The sequence below is a fragment of the Bos javanicus genome, chromosome 3 (assembly GCF_032452875.1).
Source record: "Bos javanicus breed banteng chromosome 3, ARS-OSU_banteng_1.0, whole genome shotgun sequence".
Taxonomy (NCBI): Eukaryota; Metazoa; Chordata; class Mammalia; order Artiodactyla; family Bovidae; genus Bos; species Bos javanicus.
In genome coordinates, this window is record NC_083870.1 from 43473412 (window position 1) to 43491835 (window position 18424).

At 38.1% G+C, this 18424-nt stretch overlaps 1 protein-coding gene across 5 annotated transcripts in view; it reads right to left on the bottom strand.

Moving 5' to 3' along the window:
- The window catches only part of TRMT13 (tRNA methyltransferase 13 homolog), a 20234-nt gene extending 1860 nt beyond the window's left edge, over positions 1 to 18374 (bottom strand). Inside the window, exons 1-11 of one of the 5 annotated variants that reach the window (XM_061411075.1) lie at positions 18228 to 18316; positions 17122 to 17290; positions 13565 to 13611; positions 13411 to 13477; positions 9991 to 10053; positions 9742 to 9811; positions 9388 to 9494; positions 8868 to 9035; positions 6234 to 6306; positions 1991 to 2065; positions 298 to 730 (exon numbers count right to left, since the gene is read on the bottom strand). In XM_061411075.1, the coding sequence (XP_061267059.1) occupies positions 298 to 730; positions 1991 to 2065; positions 6234 to 6306; positions 8868 to 9035; positions 9388 to 9494; positions 9742 to 9811; positions 9991 to 10053; positions 13411 to 13477; positions 13565 to 13611; positions 17122 to 17148 (1130 nt within the window). In that variant the 5' untranslated portion in view covers positions 17149 to 17290; positions 18228 to 18316. Of the gene's footprint in view, positions 1 to 297; positions 731 to 1990; positions 2066 to 6233; positions 6307 to 8867; positions 9036 to 9387; positions 9495 to 9741; positions 9812 to 9990; positions 10054 to 13410; positions 13478 to 13564; positions 13612 to 17121; positions 17291 to 18006 lie in introns of those variants that run through there. The other 4 variants (XM_061411074.1, XM_061411076.1, XM_061411079.1 and 1 more) reach the window with 4 other exon arrangements.
- Between the last annotated feature and the right edge of the window lie 50 nt (positions 18375 to 18424).

The following is an 18424-nucleotide window of genomic DNA, read 5'->3' on the forward strand; positions in this document are numbered from 1 at the left end:
AAATTGAATAAACACATATAACACATTATTAAAATTCTGTAAAACCTTATAAAATTATTTTAGCTATTCCTATTTATTTACAAACTGCTAAATAACCCACAGTATGTTCTAGGTATGCTTCAAAGATACGTTTTGTTAATGCCATAATAAAAGTGTGTGTATTTTAACTTATTCTAAAATTAGATGGTAAAATATATTTTCATGAATGAATTTTTGGCAGTATTCATCTAAAAATAAAGTACAGTAATAATAAAGTATTTCTGCCTTAGTGCTGTGCGCTTCAAAGTAGTCACTCACCCAGGCAAACTCTCAGGGCTGTCATCAGTGATTCTGCATCCTCCATCATCATGCTCTTCACTGCCATCATTCTGTTTATCTCTTCTTTTTGTGGAACTATTTGAAGCTTCCAAAGTCGTTTTTCGCATCCCACAAGTCGCCCAACTACTCATTCGCTGGAAATAGTGGAAATCCACTGCTTCAAGGCCCAGAGCCCTGAAATATTCTTTGCCCACATAATGTCTCCAATCACACCTGTGGTGACAACAGAGTGCAATAACAATGCCAGCCACAGGGGTCCACTTCTCTGGGATATTTTTTTCATTTCCTTCCTTGGCCAAAGTGTTAATTTCTTTTTCTGTTTTATCATTCTTTATGCGTTTGGCTAAAGGTTCTTCATTCCTTTCCTCACAACTGGCAGCATAGGTTTCAACCAAACATCGTAATGCAAGATCTGCAAACACAATTATGTGGCCCCCCCAAACCACATCATCTTTAAAAATAAGTAATTTTTACATTTATTAGGCAGTATGGTTTTTAAAAGCCCAACAACAAAAACTTACTTAGCTTTATACTTGTGCTAATATCAATTTTGTTCAGATTTGCTCTTTTCTCATTACTGAATAATTTTCTCTAATGATTTATTCTGCAAAAAGTCAACTCCCCCCACCCCCAAAAAACTATGTGAAGCTTAAGATCTAAAATTTGAAAAACTGTAGTCCAGCTACTCAAACTGGCTCTCATGTTTCCTACCCTTTTGAGGAAATGACTTGCAAAGAAAAAAATTATGTTTTCTACATATATATTCCAGGGAAGTTTTGAGCTTAAAAACCCAAAAAAAGAAAGAAGAAAGGCATCAGCTAAGCATCTGCTGAAGGTGACGTTCAGAGTCAGTCTTGAAATGTAAGATATTCACAGAAACAGTGAAGAGTTAAGAAGAAGAGGGTCAGAATGTGGAAAGTAGGCCTCATGGAGGCTCAAAGTTTAATCTGCCAGAGTTACACAACAAAGCTGAACCCTGTACTGTTTGATTTCAAAATCCATGTTCTGTCTACTTTATCATACTACATCTGATGGATCCAAGTTTAAGACAACACATCTTAACATTTCTTTTTTTGTTTCCCCTAGAATTTTGATAAATAATCATCTTCTAGTGGGAGAGTCCTTCCTAAGCAATTCTAAAAAAATGAGTAGCTTCAGGAAAAGAACCATAATAGCTTCTGTAAATGACTGATTTCCTTTTTGGATGAAATATAACCCAAAGAACTTTAAGGTTCCCCCCACCCCCACCCTTTTTTAACATCACTCAGTTGTCTCTGACTCTTAGCGACCCCATGGTCTGAAGCCTACCAGGCTCCTCTGTCCATGGGATTTTCCAGGCAAGAGTACTTGAGTGGGTTGCCATTTCCTTCCCCAGGGCATCTTTCCGACCCAGGGATCAAACCCAGGTCTCCTGCATTGCAGACAGACGCTTTACCGTCTGAGCCACCAGGGAAGCCCTTATGATACAGCATTTACAAAAACTCCTAATTTATCCTGCAAAGTGGCCAAAATGAGCAACTAAATAGGAAAGCTCTAAAACTGGATATAATACAGAGCGAATGCTACTAACAAGATAATGAGTTACAAACAAGGGATTAAAGCTACTGAAAAGAGACACTTTCATGCTAAAACTTAATGTGTTCATCTCAACATTACTCATATGTTTACATACCTGTTGCCACACCACACAGATGCTTTCCAATTCCTACAATAGGTAGTTTTTCTTTGCTTAGCAAAGGAATCTTGTCTGAAATGAAATAAGAACTGTTAGTTCTCTTGTGAGATAAGGCATTAAGTGGGCTTCCAAAGAGAACTAACTAGAATCTTTGAATTTTAGGGCCAAAAGAGGCACAAACAAAAAAATTCTCACTTTATAGCTTAGAAATAAGCTTAGAAATAAGCTTAGAAAGAATAACAAGTGACTTGATAAGTAACAGATGACTACTGATACGGAGAGAAGTAGTTAAAAAGTTCTTTGTTTTCCTTTTCTTCCCACCTCATCCCCAGCAGGTCCTTTACTCCTAATTTAAAGCTTCTTCATTTTTTAGGCCAGTGCTATTCCATACTGACTCAGGACTTTACCCTGTTGAAGCCTTATTTAGCTAAATATTACTACCGATTGATAAAAGGACTAAAAAATTTCCCTACAAGGTTTATTTTTCATAACTAATATATGTGACAAATACACATGAATAATACAACCAACATTTTACATTATACAATATTATATACTCAAAATTATCAAACTAAAAATATAGCTTTTATTGTATCTTGAATAAGATATAATCTTATATAAAAATAAGACATTATTTTAGTTTTTCACACTGTTCTGAATAAAAGAGTCATAATATTAGTATATATATAAAAAAAAGACATCTACAAGGTAATGTAGCAAAATGCAGAACATCACACACAGTTATGGCTTCCGTTCCCAACACCCCTACCCCCCCACCATCCAATTCATTTTCCTTTTTCTAAGTTTCTGAAATGAAAAGTATGTTTCCCCCTACAAATTCAGCTATAGCACCCAGCACAGTTATTTGTCCAATGGAGGTCCTTAGTAAATATTTCAAATTTTCTGTTGCTTGCTTTCAGATGGTATCACATGCTAGAAGAAATTGCTAACAAGTGGAACAGTTTGCCCATGTAAAGTGACTTAAGAAACTTATATATCAGAGTGAAGAGAAAGGTTGTCTAAGCAAGCCCTTATGGAACTGGGGGCATCAGGAATTTTGGAAGAAGAGCTGAGACCGTTATGTTATGAATAACAGTGCACTGGCAGAAAGTCTGTTTAAGAAGTAGTCAGATCCACATCTCATAGCCACTTGATGATTACCTCTTTACCACCTGGTGGACAACTAGATAATCCTCTGAAGCAATTAAGACAGGACGTCACTGGACTGATGGACGCTAAGAAGTGGAAAGTTGTGTGTGTGTGTGTGTGTGTGTGTGTGTGTGTGTGTGTTAGTCGCTCAGTCGTGTCTGACTCTGTGACCCCGTGGATTGTAGCCTGACAAGCTCATCTGTCCATGGAATTCTCCAGGCAAGAATACTGGAGTGAGTTGCCATTCCCGTTTCCAGGGGATCTTCCCAACCCAGGGATAGAACCTGGGCCTCCCACATTGCAGGCAGATTCTTTACTGTCTGAGCCATGAGGGAAGCCCGAAGCAGAAAGTTGATGTGTGGTAAAATAGCAGGATTAAGTGAGTATGCATATGGATGAAGCTTTTACTTCTCACTGGGTCCCACAACATTAGTAACTAGACTCTGACCCTCTAGGCAGGTGATCAAAAAGTGTTATTTGGGGAACCCGATCAGCCCAAGAGGAAAGGTCATGTTTTAAACAAGTTACTTCAAACTGGAAATTGAAGTCAACAATTCCACTTAAAGACTCAAGAGTTCATAGTCCCTCGATCCTTACTATGAACACACCATCAAAAAGCACAGATGTTTGAGCAGAGCCTCTAAGTTGAAAAAGACAGACCAAAACAAATGGAAAAGAGCAACCGAGTGCAAACAGACTCTAAACGGAGAATACTTCTTAAAAAACGTACTGTTAATATCCTCACAAAGATACTGCATTATGAAAAAAAGAACAGCTAAAATAACAAAGATAAATTCAGAGAAAAAGATCTTAGAAATTAAAACTATGATAGAAGAAATTAAGTTGAAGAAATCTGTGAAAGTATAAAAAAAAAAAAGATAAAAGATACAGAACAGAGAAGTAAAGTCAAGAAAAGTAGAGAACTATTCCAGGAGGTCTAATAACTAAATCATAAAAGTTCTCCCATTAAGGGAGAAAATAAAAATTGAAGTAGAGAAAATTAAGAAAGAAAGAATGCAAAGAAATTACTCAGAATGCAAGAAAATTTCCCAGAAAGCTGAGAATACTGGAATCTCTAAATCAGGATTTCTCACCCTTGGCATTATTAACTGTTGGCTCCAATAATTCATTGTTGTGGAGAACTATACTGTACCTTATAGGATATTTAGCAGGGCTCGGGTCTGTATCCATCTAGCCAGCAACATGTCTAATCTTTTGACAACAAAAAATATCTCAGACATTGTCAATTTTCCCTGAGGGCCAAAACTGTCTTTAGTTGAGAACCACTGGTATAAACAGAACAGCATACCAAGTGCCCAACACAATAGGTAAAAATATGACTACAAGACACATTACTGTGAAAATTTAAAACTCTGAGGACAAAGAAAAGAGCCTATAAATTTCTAGAAAGAAAAAAGGAGATGATATACAAGGGGTCAGGACTCAGAACAGCACTGAACTTTTGAACAACAATACTAATGGAGTAATAGTTTCAAAATTCTTAGAAATAGAAAGTCACTCAGTCGTGTCCAACTCTGTGAACCCATGGACTATACAGTCCATGGAGTTCTCCAGGCCAGAATAATGGAGTAGGTAACCTTTCCCTTCGCCGGGGGATGTTTCCAACCCAGAGATCAAACCCAGGTTTCTTGCATTGCAGGCAGATTCTTTACCAGATGAGCCACAAGGGAAGCCCCAGAAACAGAAAAGACCCAGCCAAATCAAGTGTAAGGGTAAAGTTAAAGATATTTTCAGACAATGCAAGGCATCACATTTCTCTCTAATTCAAGTGTTTCTCAGGAAGCTACAGAGGAGGTCTTTGCCCAAGAAGAGTAAATCAACAGAGGAAGATGTGGGATAAGATGTAGATAAATAGGGAATTCCCTGAAGGTCCAGTGGTTAGGACTTCGCACTTTCACTGCTGAGGGTTCGATCCCTGGTTGGGCAACTAAGATCCCAAAAGCCGCCCAGGATGGCCAAAAGAGAAAAAGAAAATGTGGAAAAATAAATTTCAACCTACAAGAGTGAAGGGAATCCCCAGTATGAGAATGATGAGTTTTAAGGTTGACAGTTGTGCCCCAGGAACAGAAGACAGCATGCCCAGTCTAGACTGGAACAGGTCTGAAGGATCCAGGAGAGAATTTTTCAGGAAGATGGCAACTAACAGAATACTTGATAAATGTATTAGAACAATTTAAGATAATTAAAGTGCAATTTTTAAAGTTATACCTCTTTTAAAAAATTGAAGTATAGTCCATTTACAATGATGTGTTAATTTCTACTGTACAGCAAAGTGATCAGTTACATAAACATATACATATATATATTCTTCTTCATATTCTTTTCCAATATGGTTTGTCAGGGGACATTGAATATAGCTCCCTGTGCTATACATAGGACCTTAAATACATTTTTAAAAGACCAAGTAAAAAAAATTATAAATTATCTACTAACTCAATGAACAAATTTTATTTACTATATGGGCCAATGGTGGGTTGCATTACAGGGCTGAATTAAAATTAGCAGAAGAGGTTGCTGGCATATGTTTGTATTATTTTCATTGTAAATAATGTGAAAAACTAAAAAAGGTACAAAAAGGGCATTAAAAAGTATGATTCATGGGTATGTGTGTGTGTATGAAATAAGTTTCATAGAGATGGGTTATTTTCTTTGGTACAATTTAAAATTGTGGGAGTATCTTTCACAAATTAGTTAGGCAGAGAACTAGCTCATTTCCATAACAGTTTTGGTAAAGTCATGTTAACAATGGGCAGAAGGCTAATGTACGGCATGAACAAACTCAGTAATAACAGCACAAATAAGCAAGATAAGGGCATATTATCAAAATTTTTAAACTATTCTCTAGTATGACATTTCATGTCTAGCTGATCCTGAAAAACAATTTCTTAGAGTGTCAACCCTCATCCCATTTATATGTATCTAAATGTTAGATATAAAATTCTACATTAAAAATGGATTAATCTTTGTTTTTCCTGAAGCACTGTTCTGCCTGATTGGATTTCTAAGCAACCCTCAAGAGTTTGAAAGTTCTTTGATTTATGGAAGAGCAACTGAAAGTTATGCAACTTACTCAAACACAAATGTTGAATATCGATTTGAAGTCTTTCAAACACTGAATTTTTCTTTCTGTGTTTGCCATCTACCTGTACAAATAGAACATTATTATAACAATGGGTTTCACGTAAGGGAAAAAAAAGCTTTATGAAAATAAAAAGATTTCTATTTATTTTCAAAAGTCAGAGCTAATAATTTTCCATTTTATTTTTTAGTATTTAAAAAGTAGAATTGTTAATTGTATATTCTGTGACAGAAAATAACAAGTCCATTGGATTTTCCAGGCCAGAATACTATAGTGGGTAGCCTTTCCCTTTTCCAAGGGATCCTCCCAACCCAGGGATCGAACCCAGGTCTCCTGCATTGCAGGTTATTCTTCACCAACAGAGCCACCAAGGAAGCCAAAGAATACTGGAGTGGGTATGCTATCCCTTCTCCAGCGGATCTTCCCAACCCAGGAATTGAACCGGGGTCTCCTGCATTGCAGGTGAATTCTTTACCAGCTGAGCTACCAGGGAAGCCCTCACATTTTTATAAGCCTTGAACATTTCACAAATTATAATGTACACATTATTTCCTTTAATTCTAAAAATTCCCAATTCACTGATGAAGGCATTAATGTTCATAGATGTTAACTGACTTACCTAAGATTATTTGCCAGTTCCTTTATCTTTATCAGGCCCTAATACACTATTTGTGGCTTGCTTCTCTTCTTACTCTCCCTGAAAGATCACAACCATTCTCACCTATATCCATATACCTATGATTGATAAATCTACATGGTGGCCCGGACCGTTCTGATGAGCACACACAAATCCAATTGTCAAACAGAAAGTTCTACTTCAACAGCAAACTCACCTAAAACTGAACTCATTATTTCTCCCTCTGAACTATTCTTCCCCTTCATCCTGGCACATTCCCTGTCTGAGGGAAGAACACCACTTAAGTCATTTAAGGCACAAAAGGTCACCAGAATTAACTCCTCCGTCTTACTTAATCAAGTCTCATGGCTCCCACTATCATTACATTTTTCATACTCTTTCCCTTCTCTCTGTCTCACTGCAACATCCTTAGCTCTGGCCCATTTCTTACCTGGATCACAGGATGCTGCTGCTGCTGCTGCTAAGTCACTTCAGTCGTGTCCGACTCTGTGCGATCCCATAGACGGCAGCCCACCAGGCTCCACCGTCCCTGGGATTCTCCAGGCAAGAACACTGGAGTGGGTTGCCATTTCCTTCTCCAGTGCATGAAAGTGAAAAGTGAAAGCGAAGTCGCTCAGTCGTATCCAACTCCCAGCGATCCCATGGACTGCAGCCTACCAGGCTCCTCCGTCCATGGGATTTTCCAGGCAAGAGTACTGGAGTGGGGTGCCAGGGCCTTCTCCGGGATCATAGGATAGTATCTTATTATTAATCTCCCTAGTTCAAGTTTCATACTCTTCTGATACAGCTTTAATGGTACTGCTAAGAGGAACTTTTAAAACTCTATTTACTTCACCAATCCTTATATACTCCTTAAATCTCTTCTTTGCTGCTTCCTTCTCCTCAGGAAACCTGAGGCTGGTGTTTCATCTTCTGGTAGAACTCTTACATATCTGGTACTTATCACTTAGCGTACTAAACCAATACTGTCCCATTAGATGTAAGCTTCTTGAAGACAAGAATTAAATCTTGTTTCCACTGTATCCCCAGCATGTAACAGGATAAAGTCAAACTCCTTCCATAGCATAAAATATGACCCCTTCCAGAATCTGTCCCACCTCTCCCATCTCCCTGTTGAACTCTACTTCACATCATTACTTCCATCACACAGAAATGTTTCTGTGTTCCCCTGTCTTTTCAGGCATTTGGTTACACTGTTCTTGCTTCCTAGAATGCTTCTCAAACCCTGTACCTAGCAAATACTCACTTTTCAAGACAGACCTCAAACATCACTTTTTCTATGTAGCCATTTATCATCCCTTCCCTGCAGTAAAACTTGTCACTCCCTCCTTTGAACCCACACTGTATTCTGTGCAGCATCTTTTTTTTTCCTTCATATTTTAACACCATTAAAAAAATAATCATTTATCTATTTGTCTCTTCTTTCTAAATATAAGTGGGCTTCCCTTATGGCTCAGCTGGTAGACTCTGCCTGCAATGCTGGAGACTTGGGTTTGATTCTTGGGTTGAGAAGATCCCCTAGAGAAGGGAAAGGCTACTCACTCCAGTATTCTGGCCTAGAGAATTCCATGGACTGTATAGTCCATGGGGTCGCAAAGAGTTGGACACGACTGACTTTCACTTTCACTCTGAACATAATAGAACATAGGGACTCTTGTATTATTTGACTTTATCTACTTAGTATCTGTCATGGTTCTGGTGGTATGCTCAATAAATGTTTACTGAACAAACAGTAAGTTTCAGAGGTAGGTAAGGACTCAAGACTTTTAACTGCTAGCTTGAGCTTGGCTCTTTTCACATATCTCCTTGTTTTTGTTATTATTTTAAGAACTCAGAAATTTAGATTAAAAAATTACCTTTAAGTCACCAATATAATTAGAATAAAAAACTATAATCAAATAAACACAAAAAACTCATTTTCTTTTAGAGGCTTTTTAAGTGCAAACAAAATCTGGCTACAAATATACCACAGTGTGGATTTCACTTACCTTGAATCTTGTGGTCACCTTTTCTACTAGGATGAAGTGAACTTTTTCAGCATCTTTTAAGGCAATATCAACCCAATGAGATAATTTTCCCTTTCCTGCTCCAAATTCAACAAAGCATCTTCTTGGACCAAGTAACTTTAAATTTTCAATGTTACCTAAAATAGAAGCCTGCAAACTTCACGAGATTATTTTATAAACTAGAACAAAAAACATGTGGCTCAAATGGAAAAACAGCAAGACAATTTCTGTATAGGGCACCATGTTCACAATGGTAATTTTTGTTTGGCTTTAAAGTTTTTCTCCTGCTTTTAAATAGTTAACATGCAGTACTCAGAACCCTATCTATGCCAAGGACTTTCTATATATGTTTGAACAACCTTATTTGAAATGGAGATTCTGTACCATGAAAGATAATCTAAACAAAATTTCATTAATACTATTTTAGAAAAAATAGAATGTTAGCTTCTGACAAACGAACAAAAAGGCCATTTTTAGTAGAGTTACTATGGCTTAAACATACCTGTTGTTTCAGATGTTTGGCTGCAGAATCACCATTTTTAGGGTCATTAAGGGCATCATGCAATGCTGGATGGGACATAATTTGATCTTTAAGTGTGCAGTTCAAACCTGTGCCAAATAAAAGCACACAAGCCTAAACAACCAAGTGTGAAACTGTAGTGTTCTAAGCAATGGTAGTAATATTAAACCACAGAGAAATTTCCCTTCTCCAGGGGATCTTCCCAACCCAGGGATAGAATCTGGGTCTCTTGCATTGCAGGCAGACTCTTGACTGTCTGAGCTACCACGCAAGTTCAACTCATATACTACCTCATTGTTCTAATAAAATTTAACTTGTAAATTTAGGCAGACTTACCTTCACTTGCTTTTCTCAATTTCTTAATTAAGTTTTCCAGCTGCTCTTCAGAGAGAGACGAAATTGGAACCTATATACAAAAATGGGACATGAGCTGGTCTGGGAACTGATAACATTGATTCTATAACAAAATGCACTTTACGTCAAAATAGTTAATTTATTTCAAAAATTGGAACAATAATTGTAAGCTTATTTACAGTGTGGAGATACTCTAGAACACCTCATAAAATTAAAAAGTCAAGTACTTACCAATTGATCTGGTATTTCGGTTTCATCTTTTAAACCTGCGTTAATATCTTGAATAAAGAAGTCCTTAACAAAAACAAAATGATAACAAAAATTATTAATGTGAAGAGTTCACAAAAATTAAGGTGAAAAACTGATTCATTCCTTCTAATACTCTGCACCGGCCATCTTCTCTTTCTTCCATTCATTTATTCATGAAAAAATTATTCATAAATAATTACTGAGTGACTAGTCTGGTCCTTAACTTGCTTTAGTTGCTGAGGATTCACCAGAGTGAACAGAACAGACAAAAACCTCTGTGTTGCTGGATCTTACATTCTAGTGAGGTGGCTACCTGAATAGACATTTATAGTCTAAAGAAATTCATTCGTAATTTCTATTAACATTTTTACCTATTTCTAGCATAGACTGAGGATGTTACTTTTGCTAACTGTTAAAGCAAAAACAAAGGCCCAACTACAAATGGCTGTTTATCAGATAGGTAGCATGGCCACAAACACATATGAAAAAATATTACAATGGTTTAGGTCTGATTTCTTCTATTTTAAAATACTAATTAAAACAGAATATAGAAATGTCCTGTGATACTATGTTGTGTAAATTAACATAGTGAGATATTTCTAGTCCATTTTCAGAGACAGAAAGACTCTAAGTAAGGACCTAATTCAACATGTTCAATAATGAAAATGTTCTATATCTGCCCTAGCTAACATGGTAGCTACAGCCTTGAAATATGGCTAGTGTGACTGAGGAACCGGACTTTCATTTTGCTTAATTTTAATTAACTCAAATTTAAATAGTTACACATGGCTAGTGGCTACATTGGAGAAGCCAATGGCAACCCACTCCAGTTCTCTTGCCTGGAAAATCCCATGGATGGAGGAGCCTGGTAGGCTACAATCCATGGAATTGTGAAGAGTTGGACACGACTGAGTGACTTCACTTTCACTTTTCACTTTCATGCATTGGAGAAGGAAATGGCAACCTACTCCAGTGTTCTTGCCTGGAGAATCCCAGAGATGGTGGAGCCTGGTGGGCTGCTGTCTATGGGGTTGCACAGAGTCGGACACAACTGACACGACTTAGCAGCAGCAACAGCAGTGGCTATGTATTAGACCATGTAGACATAAATGAATCAAATAGTGTAATTTTTTACAAATTCTCTTTTGAAGGTGAAAACAACTCCTGAGACATTATGTAAAGTAATTTAGTTATGCATTAGACATTAGACATTAATGCACAGGCTTTAGTTATACAAATGGCAGAAAAGTAATGTACGGATTGTGGGTTGCTACTTTTACTTATATGGGTAATAAGAGAAACTACTGATTAAGTGGAACAGGTTAGAAAGTGAGTATTAGAGTGTTTTGTTGGATAACTGACAAAACTATAACAGAAAATTATTAACAGCTACAACTATTAGTAAAGCAAAACCTGGGTTTCATGTTATACATAGTGTACTAGACAAAAACTGTTCTTTATTTCTTTTCTCTATCTCGTCACCCCACTGCTTTTCTCCCTTTCCTTTTCACTGTGTCCCTAGCATGCAATGAAATCTGTGCATGGGTATTCCATTTTTTGGGGGGCCCAGTGCCACTCAGCCTGTGGGATCTTAGTTCCCCAACCAGGAACTGAACCTGGTTCTTCAGCAGTGAAGTCATGGAGTCCCAATCACTGGATCACCAGGAAATTCACAGGGGTATTCCAGTTTTAATAAATTCACTTTTTCTCTCAAACTGTTCTCAGAACACATATTCAATCTGCTTGCTTTAACTAAAGCCTAACAGTTAGGTAAGGAAGAGAACCTCCATGCCTGTGAAAGTGAAAATGTTAGTTGCTCAGTTGTGTCCGACTCTTTGCAACCCCATGGAATGTAGCCTGCCAGGCTCTGTCCATTGAATTCTCTAGGATAGAATGCTGGAGTGGGTAGCCATTCCCTTCTCCAGGTGATCTTCCCAATCCAGGGACTGAACCCAGGTTCTTTTGTGGCTCAGATGGTAAAGAATCTGCCTGTAATGCAGGAGACCCAGGTTCAATCCCTGGGTTGGGAAGATCCCTTGGAGAAGGAAATGGCAACCCATTCAAGTATGCTTGCCTGGAGAATTCCATGGACAGAGGAGCCTGATGGCTACATGTAGTCCATGGGGTTGCAAAGAGTCAGACACTACTGAGTGACTAACACTAACACTCCTGCATTGCAGGCAGGTTCTAAAGAACCTGTCTGAGCCACCAGGGAAGCCAGATAATCTCCATGCATACTTGAAAATAAAGGCAACATTCTTTTTACTAAGAGACTAACTAGGGATAGTCATCACTTTTCTACTACACATCTTAATGTAAAATTTTTTTCTTTTTAAACTTATGCCATTTGGCTTACTGGTTTTCAATTAGGAGGCATTTGGAAATGTATGGGGATAATTTGTTGTCAAATGACAGTGCTGTTGGGACTTCGCTGGTTGTCCAGTGGTTGAGAATCTGTCTGCTAATGCAGGAGACAGATTTGATCCCTCATCCAGGAAGATTATTATCTAGGTGCACTTATGCCCATAACTACTGGACCTGTGCTCTAGAGCCTAGGAGCAGCAACTACTAAGCCTATGTGCCACAACTACCGAAGCCTGCGCACCCTAAAGCCCGTGCTCTGCAACGAGAAGCCACCGGAATGAGAAGCTGGCATATTGCAACTGGAGAGTAGATCCTGCTCTCCACAATTAGAAAAAACCCCACATAGCAACGAAGACCCAGCAGAGCCAGAAAAGAAAAAAAAAAGAAGTATATATTTAAAAAAAGGACTCAGTTCAAGTGTTACTCTCTCTGGCAAGTCTTTCTTGATCCCTTAGATTTAATTTTAATGCAAGTATGTGCTCTTATCACATGTACACTTACTTCTTTCATTGAACTTAAGAGTTCACTGAAGACTGGGATCATATTTTATTGAAATAAACTTGTATGCTAATGTGCTAAGTTGCTTCAGTTGTGTCTGAGTCTTTTTTACCCTATGGACTATAGCCCCTAGACTCCTCTGTCCATGGGATTCTCCAGGCAAGAATGCTGGAGTGGGTTGCCGTGCCCTCCTCGAGGGGATCTTCCTGACCCAGGGAATGAACCTGTGTCTCTTAGGTCTCCTGCACTGGCAGGTGGTTTCTTTACCACTAGCGTTGGCACTAAGTAAGTATTTTTGAATAAGTAAACTGTGGAATTACTCTCTGAATACTATTTTTGTTGCAAAATCATCTGTTACCTAAATTAGGACTCTTAGTGGATTCACAGTCTAATGTCCTATATACACTCAGATGTATTTACCGTATTTCAGTCTCTTGAAGCAAGAGCTTTGTTAAAAGCTCGTATTTGTCATCTACTAAGTATATATAAATATTACATAGCACCTATTTTACCATTCCATTTTACTGACCAAACACTTACAGGTTTCGGCTTCTCTCTTGAGTTACACTTTTTCAGATGCTTTGCTAGTCGATCTTCATATACTGTGCTAAATTTAAAGAGAAAATTATTTAAAATAAGACTGTGATAATCACTGTTTCTAGCACAGAAAAACCCTTCTCCAACCCATACTTACTGTTTTGGATCTAAAGGACACAGAATTCTTTTCCGAGCATTTTCTTCCTAAAAACAACAACGAAAAAAGAACATATTTATTCTAACAATATATCAAGTTTATTGCTTACAGATACTAGATACAGCTTCAGTATAATCATAAGCTTATGCTATCCCAAAACAAGATTAAGGAAACCTTAAAGGCACATTAACAAAACACTCCCAAAATCAGATCATCGAGTTTAAAACACAAATCTCTAGTGTAATGAGATATCACCTCATACCTGTCAGAATGGCTATCATTAAAAAGAACATAAATAACAAATACTGACAGTCATGTGGAAAAAAGGAAATCCTCATTCACTGTTGGTAGGAATGTAAATTGGTACAGTCACTGTGGAAAACAGTAATGAGGGTTTTCAAAAAACAAAAAATACAACTACTGTATGACCCAGCAATTCCACCTCTGGGTACATATCCATAAAAACACTAATTCAAAAAGATGTGTACCCCAATGTTCACAATAGCATTATTTATAATTGCCAAGATATAGAAGCAACGTAAATATTCATCAACAGATGAATGGATTAAGATGATGTGGTAAACACACACACATACCCCCTATGGAATAGTATTCAGCCTTTGAAAAGACTGGAATTCTGCCATTTGCAACAAAATGGATAGACTTGGAGGACATGGTCAGAGAAATAAGTCAGACAGGGAAAGACAAATACTATATGATATCACTTATATGTGGACTCTAAAAAAACAATACTCCTAGCGAAAATAAGGAAAAAAAGCAACAGACTCACAAATATACAGAACAAACTAGTGAAGAGAGGAAAGGGGAGAGGAGCATTATAGGGGCAGAGGATTAAGAGGTACAAACCATTATGTATAAAATAAACTACAAAGATATATTGTACAACACATGGAATATAGCCAGTATTTTATAACCATTGTAAATGGAGTATAACCTTTAAAATTGTGAATCACTGTATTGTACATCTGTACCCTGGTGGCTCAGATGGTAAAATGTCTGCCTACAATGTGGGACACCCAGGTTTGATCCATGTGTCGGGAAGTTCCTCTGGAGAAGGAAATGGCAACCCACTCCAGTACTCTTGCCTGGAAAATCCCATGGACGGAGAAGCCTGGTAGGCTACAGTCCATGGGGTTGCAAAAAGTCAGACATGACTGAGCGACTAAATTTTCACTTCATCTATACTTCAATTAAAAAAAAAACCTTTAGTGTAGCTCGTTTAGGTATATATGAGCAAATATTGCTTTGGATAACATTGATCTACAGCTTCAAACAGGTTATAGAGAAAGCCTACATATGTAATTTTCAATCTATGACAGCACTGACTAGATATACGCTCTTATTCTAGGGACACCAAGGAAAAAAATGCTGCCGGTTTAAATTACGACATATCGATTATATTACGTAATCATAATATCATTGATATTAAAAAATATTCTGATTTTAGAGATGTTAAAATGTGTGGGAAAATTGTGTCTCAGACACAACTAAAGATAGATCTTCCTCAACTTATGATGGAATTACATTCTGATAAACCCATTGTATGGAGAAGGCAATGGCACCCCACTCCAGTACTCTTGCCTGGAAAATCCCATGGACGGAGGAACCTGGTAGGCTGCAGTCCATGGGGTGGCTAAGAGTTGGACACGACTGAGCGACTTCACTTTCACTTTTCACTGTCATGCATTGGAGAAGGAAATGGAAACCCGCTCCAGTGTTCTTCCCTGGAGAATCCCAGGGATGAGGGAGCTTGCTGGGCTGCCATCTATGGGGTCTCACAGAGTCGGACACGACTGACGTGACTTAGCAGCAGCAGCAGCAAACCCATCCTAAGCTGACATATTCTCAAAAATGCATTTAATACATCTAACCTACCGAGCATTATAGCATAACCTAGTCTATCTCAAATGTGATCAGAACATTTATCAAAAGTCTACAGTTGGGCAAAATCATCTAAAAGCCTATTTCATAATAAAGTGTTGAATATCTTATGTATTTTATTGACTACTGTACTGAAAGTGAAAAACAGATGGTTGTGTGGGTACAGAATGACAGTTAGCATATTAGTTGTTTACCCTTGTGATACTGTGGCTGACTTGGAGCCCTTACTCCTGACACTGCCCAGTACTGCGTATCACTAGCCCCAGAAAAGATGAAAAATTCAAAATTCAAAGTATGCTCTCTACTGAACACTCACTGCTTTTGCAGTATCATAAAGCCAAAGAATCATAAGTTGAACCACAGTCAGTTAGGGACGTCTATATGGTCTTTTAACCACTTGGTACGTGATCATACTCTGCTGGCTTTGCAGCTTTTGGTACAGAATAATAACATCCTATTCATTTCTAAGTTACATTGATTTAACTACAAGTACTCAGAAAAAATAAAGGAGTTAATAGTTAATAGTGTTGGCAAGTCTGTATAGTGTAACAGTCAAAACCAAAGGTCAGACTGCTTAGATTCCTAATTTTTCTATTAGTTCCTAGCTATCGGCTCCTAACTTTATGATCTGAAGTCTTACTGCCTCATATGAAAGACAAGAATAAGGTATCTTCTCAAGGGTTGTAAAAATTGAGCTAATAGGTTTCAAAAGAAATGTTAGCACAGTGCTGTTCATACAGCAAATGCTGTGTTCATTACTAGTGTTAACAATTTCTTTTTCAGTCTATTTCAGTTCTGTTCTGCCTCCTAGTGTATCCACAAAACGATGTTCACTGAACTTCTTGAACAAGTTAAGAGACTTTTCAATATCTTTTGAAGATATAGCACATATTCTTCCCTATTTGCTGACTTTAAAGTCTAAACTCCATGAAGGAGAAGACTCTATGTTAACGTCCCAAAGTATAATGAATGATGAGTACAGGAAGAAAGTACTTTTAGGATTTGTTATTTGTTAGAAACAAGGCTTCTCAACCTTGGCAGTACTGATATTTGGGGCTGGATAATTCTTTTTTGTGGGGGCTGTCCTGCCCACTGTAGGATGTTTAGCAGCATCTCTGGCCTCTAGCCACTAGATGCAAGAAACAGTCTTCAGCTGCGACGACCAAAATGTCTTCAAACATTGTTTGGGGATGCTAAATCATCCCCACATTAGAAACACTGGGTAAAAATAAGTACAAGTTGTACTTATAACTCAGCCATATATGACACTTCAAAAAAGAGATGGGAACAATATACTCAATCATAACAAAAATTAAAGATTCAGTGAAAGTGTTAGTTGCTCAGTGTGTCCCACTGTGTAACCCACCAAGCTCCTCTGTCCATGGAATATTTCAGGCAAGAATACTGGAGTGGGTGGCCATGCCTTTCTCCAAGGGAACTTTCCAACCCATGGATTGAACCTGGGTCTCCAGCATTGCAAGCAAACTCTTTACTGTCTCAGCAACCAGGCAAGCCCAGGATACCCCAAACTGAAAACCAAACTAGTCATTGAAAGTGTTTCCACTTGGAGCTTTTCAGTCTTTCTTCAAGAGGTTAATAACATGATGTCATTCCTCTCCAGGAATATGGATTACCCTGTAAGGATCTAGTCATACTCTACTACTGTTTCCATCTGCTGTCATCTTCTGGACGTCTGGTTAAGGTGAAATACCAGGCCTTATAACAGGGAGAACAAAATCCTTCTGCAATCATAAAATTCATTTTTCAGTCAGGGGATGTTTGCTGGTCCTCTCAAAATACAACAGAAAGTGTACTTCAGAGTTCCTTTAAGTCACAGGTCAAAAAAAGAATAAGCTTGTTTCAGTACACTTTATTCCCGCCAAGTATCAGTTAAATAAAAATATGAGTTAGAGCTATAGCTATGAGGGATCAGTAGCAGATGAAAGGGTTCTACAGCGGTATTGGTACTGGATATTGCCTAGGAGGATAAACCATCTAACAAAGAAAAATAATGTAAATAATACTGGATATTCAGAAGGCAGGAAATCAAATGGTTTTCTCTATGGCTTAACCTTCCTAAAACCTATGAAACATGATCTTTTTCTATAAGCATTATGCTGATCTTGTTTTTAAATGCCCTGTCATATATACCCTAAAGAAATACACATACATAAAAATATAGGCTGCTTGACAATACAATCATATGTACAACCGAGCAAAACTGTACACTTTCTGTTCTCAATTTTAAAAGAATTCATTCTTACGTGTTTTTCAAATCTTTCCTTCCCCTTTTCAGCAAAGTAGTTACTAGTTGCTTTCAAAAGATTGTACGTCTAAATAAAAAATTTTTGGAAGTTTCTCTCAACCGCATTCACAAGACGTGATTATCGTTCACGAAACAATGAAAACACAATTAGTGAAACCTTGGATTCTTTCATTGATCACTCTTCTTTCTAAACCACCATTTCCCATCAGGAAGGCGGAGAGTGAGCCGAGCGCAAGAAGCGGTAGTCTGCAGTAAAACTAAAATCTAGCATTACCATGAGCTGGTATCAAGATAAACGGGTCACTGCTGGCGCTTTACTTAAATAAAACAATGCACTTCACTACGGCTCATCATCTCTCCCTAGGGAGGCCAGTATTGCGTTTATCACAGGAAAAGCTGCAAAATCCAGGGGGCTGAAGCAGAAATCTGTCAGAGGGGAGGTGCCGGACCAGGAAACTTATTTCCGACCCTCGAGAGGGTAAGGCGATACCAGACCTCCGAGGCTCCAGCGTGTTCACCACAGAACCTTTTTCCGGCTGCCACCACCATCCTGCAGAACCGCTTCTTCTTTTCCACAAAATAACCGCATCGCCCCTCTTCTGGAAAGACAGTTCCATGCGGCGTCAGCGCAGCGGCCGCCATAATTCAGGGCTCACTCCGGGTGGCAAGCATTGATCAGCTGAAGAGACGAA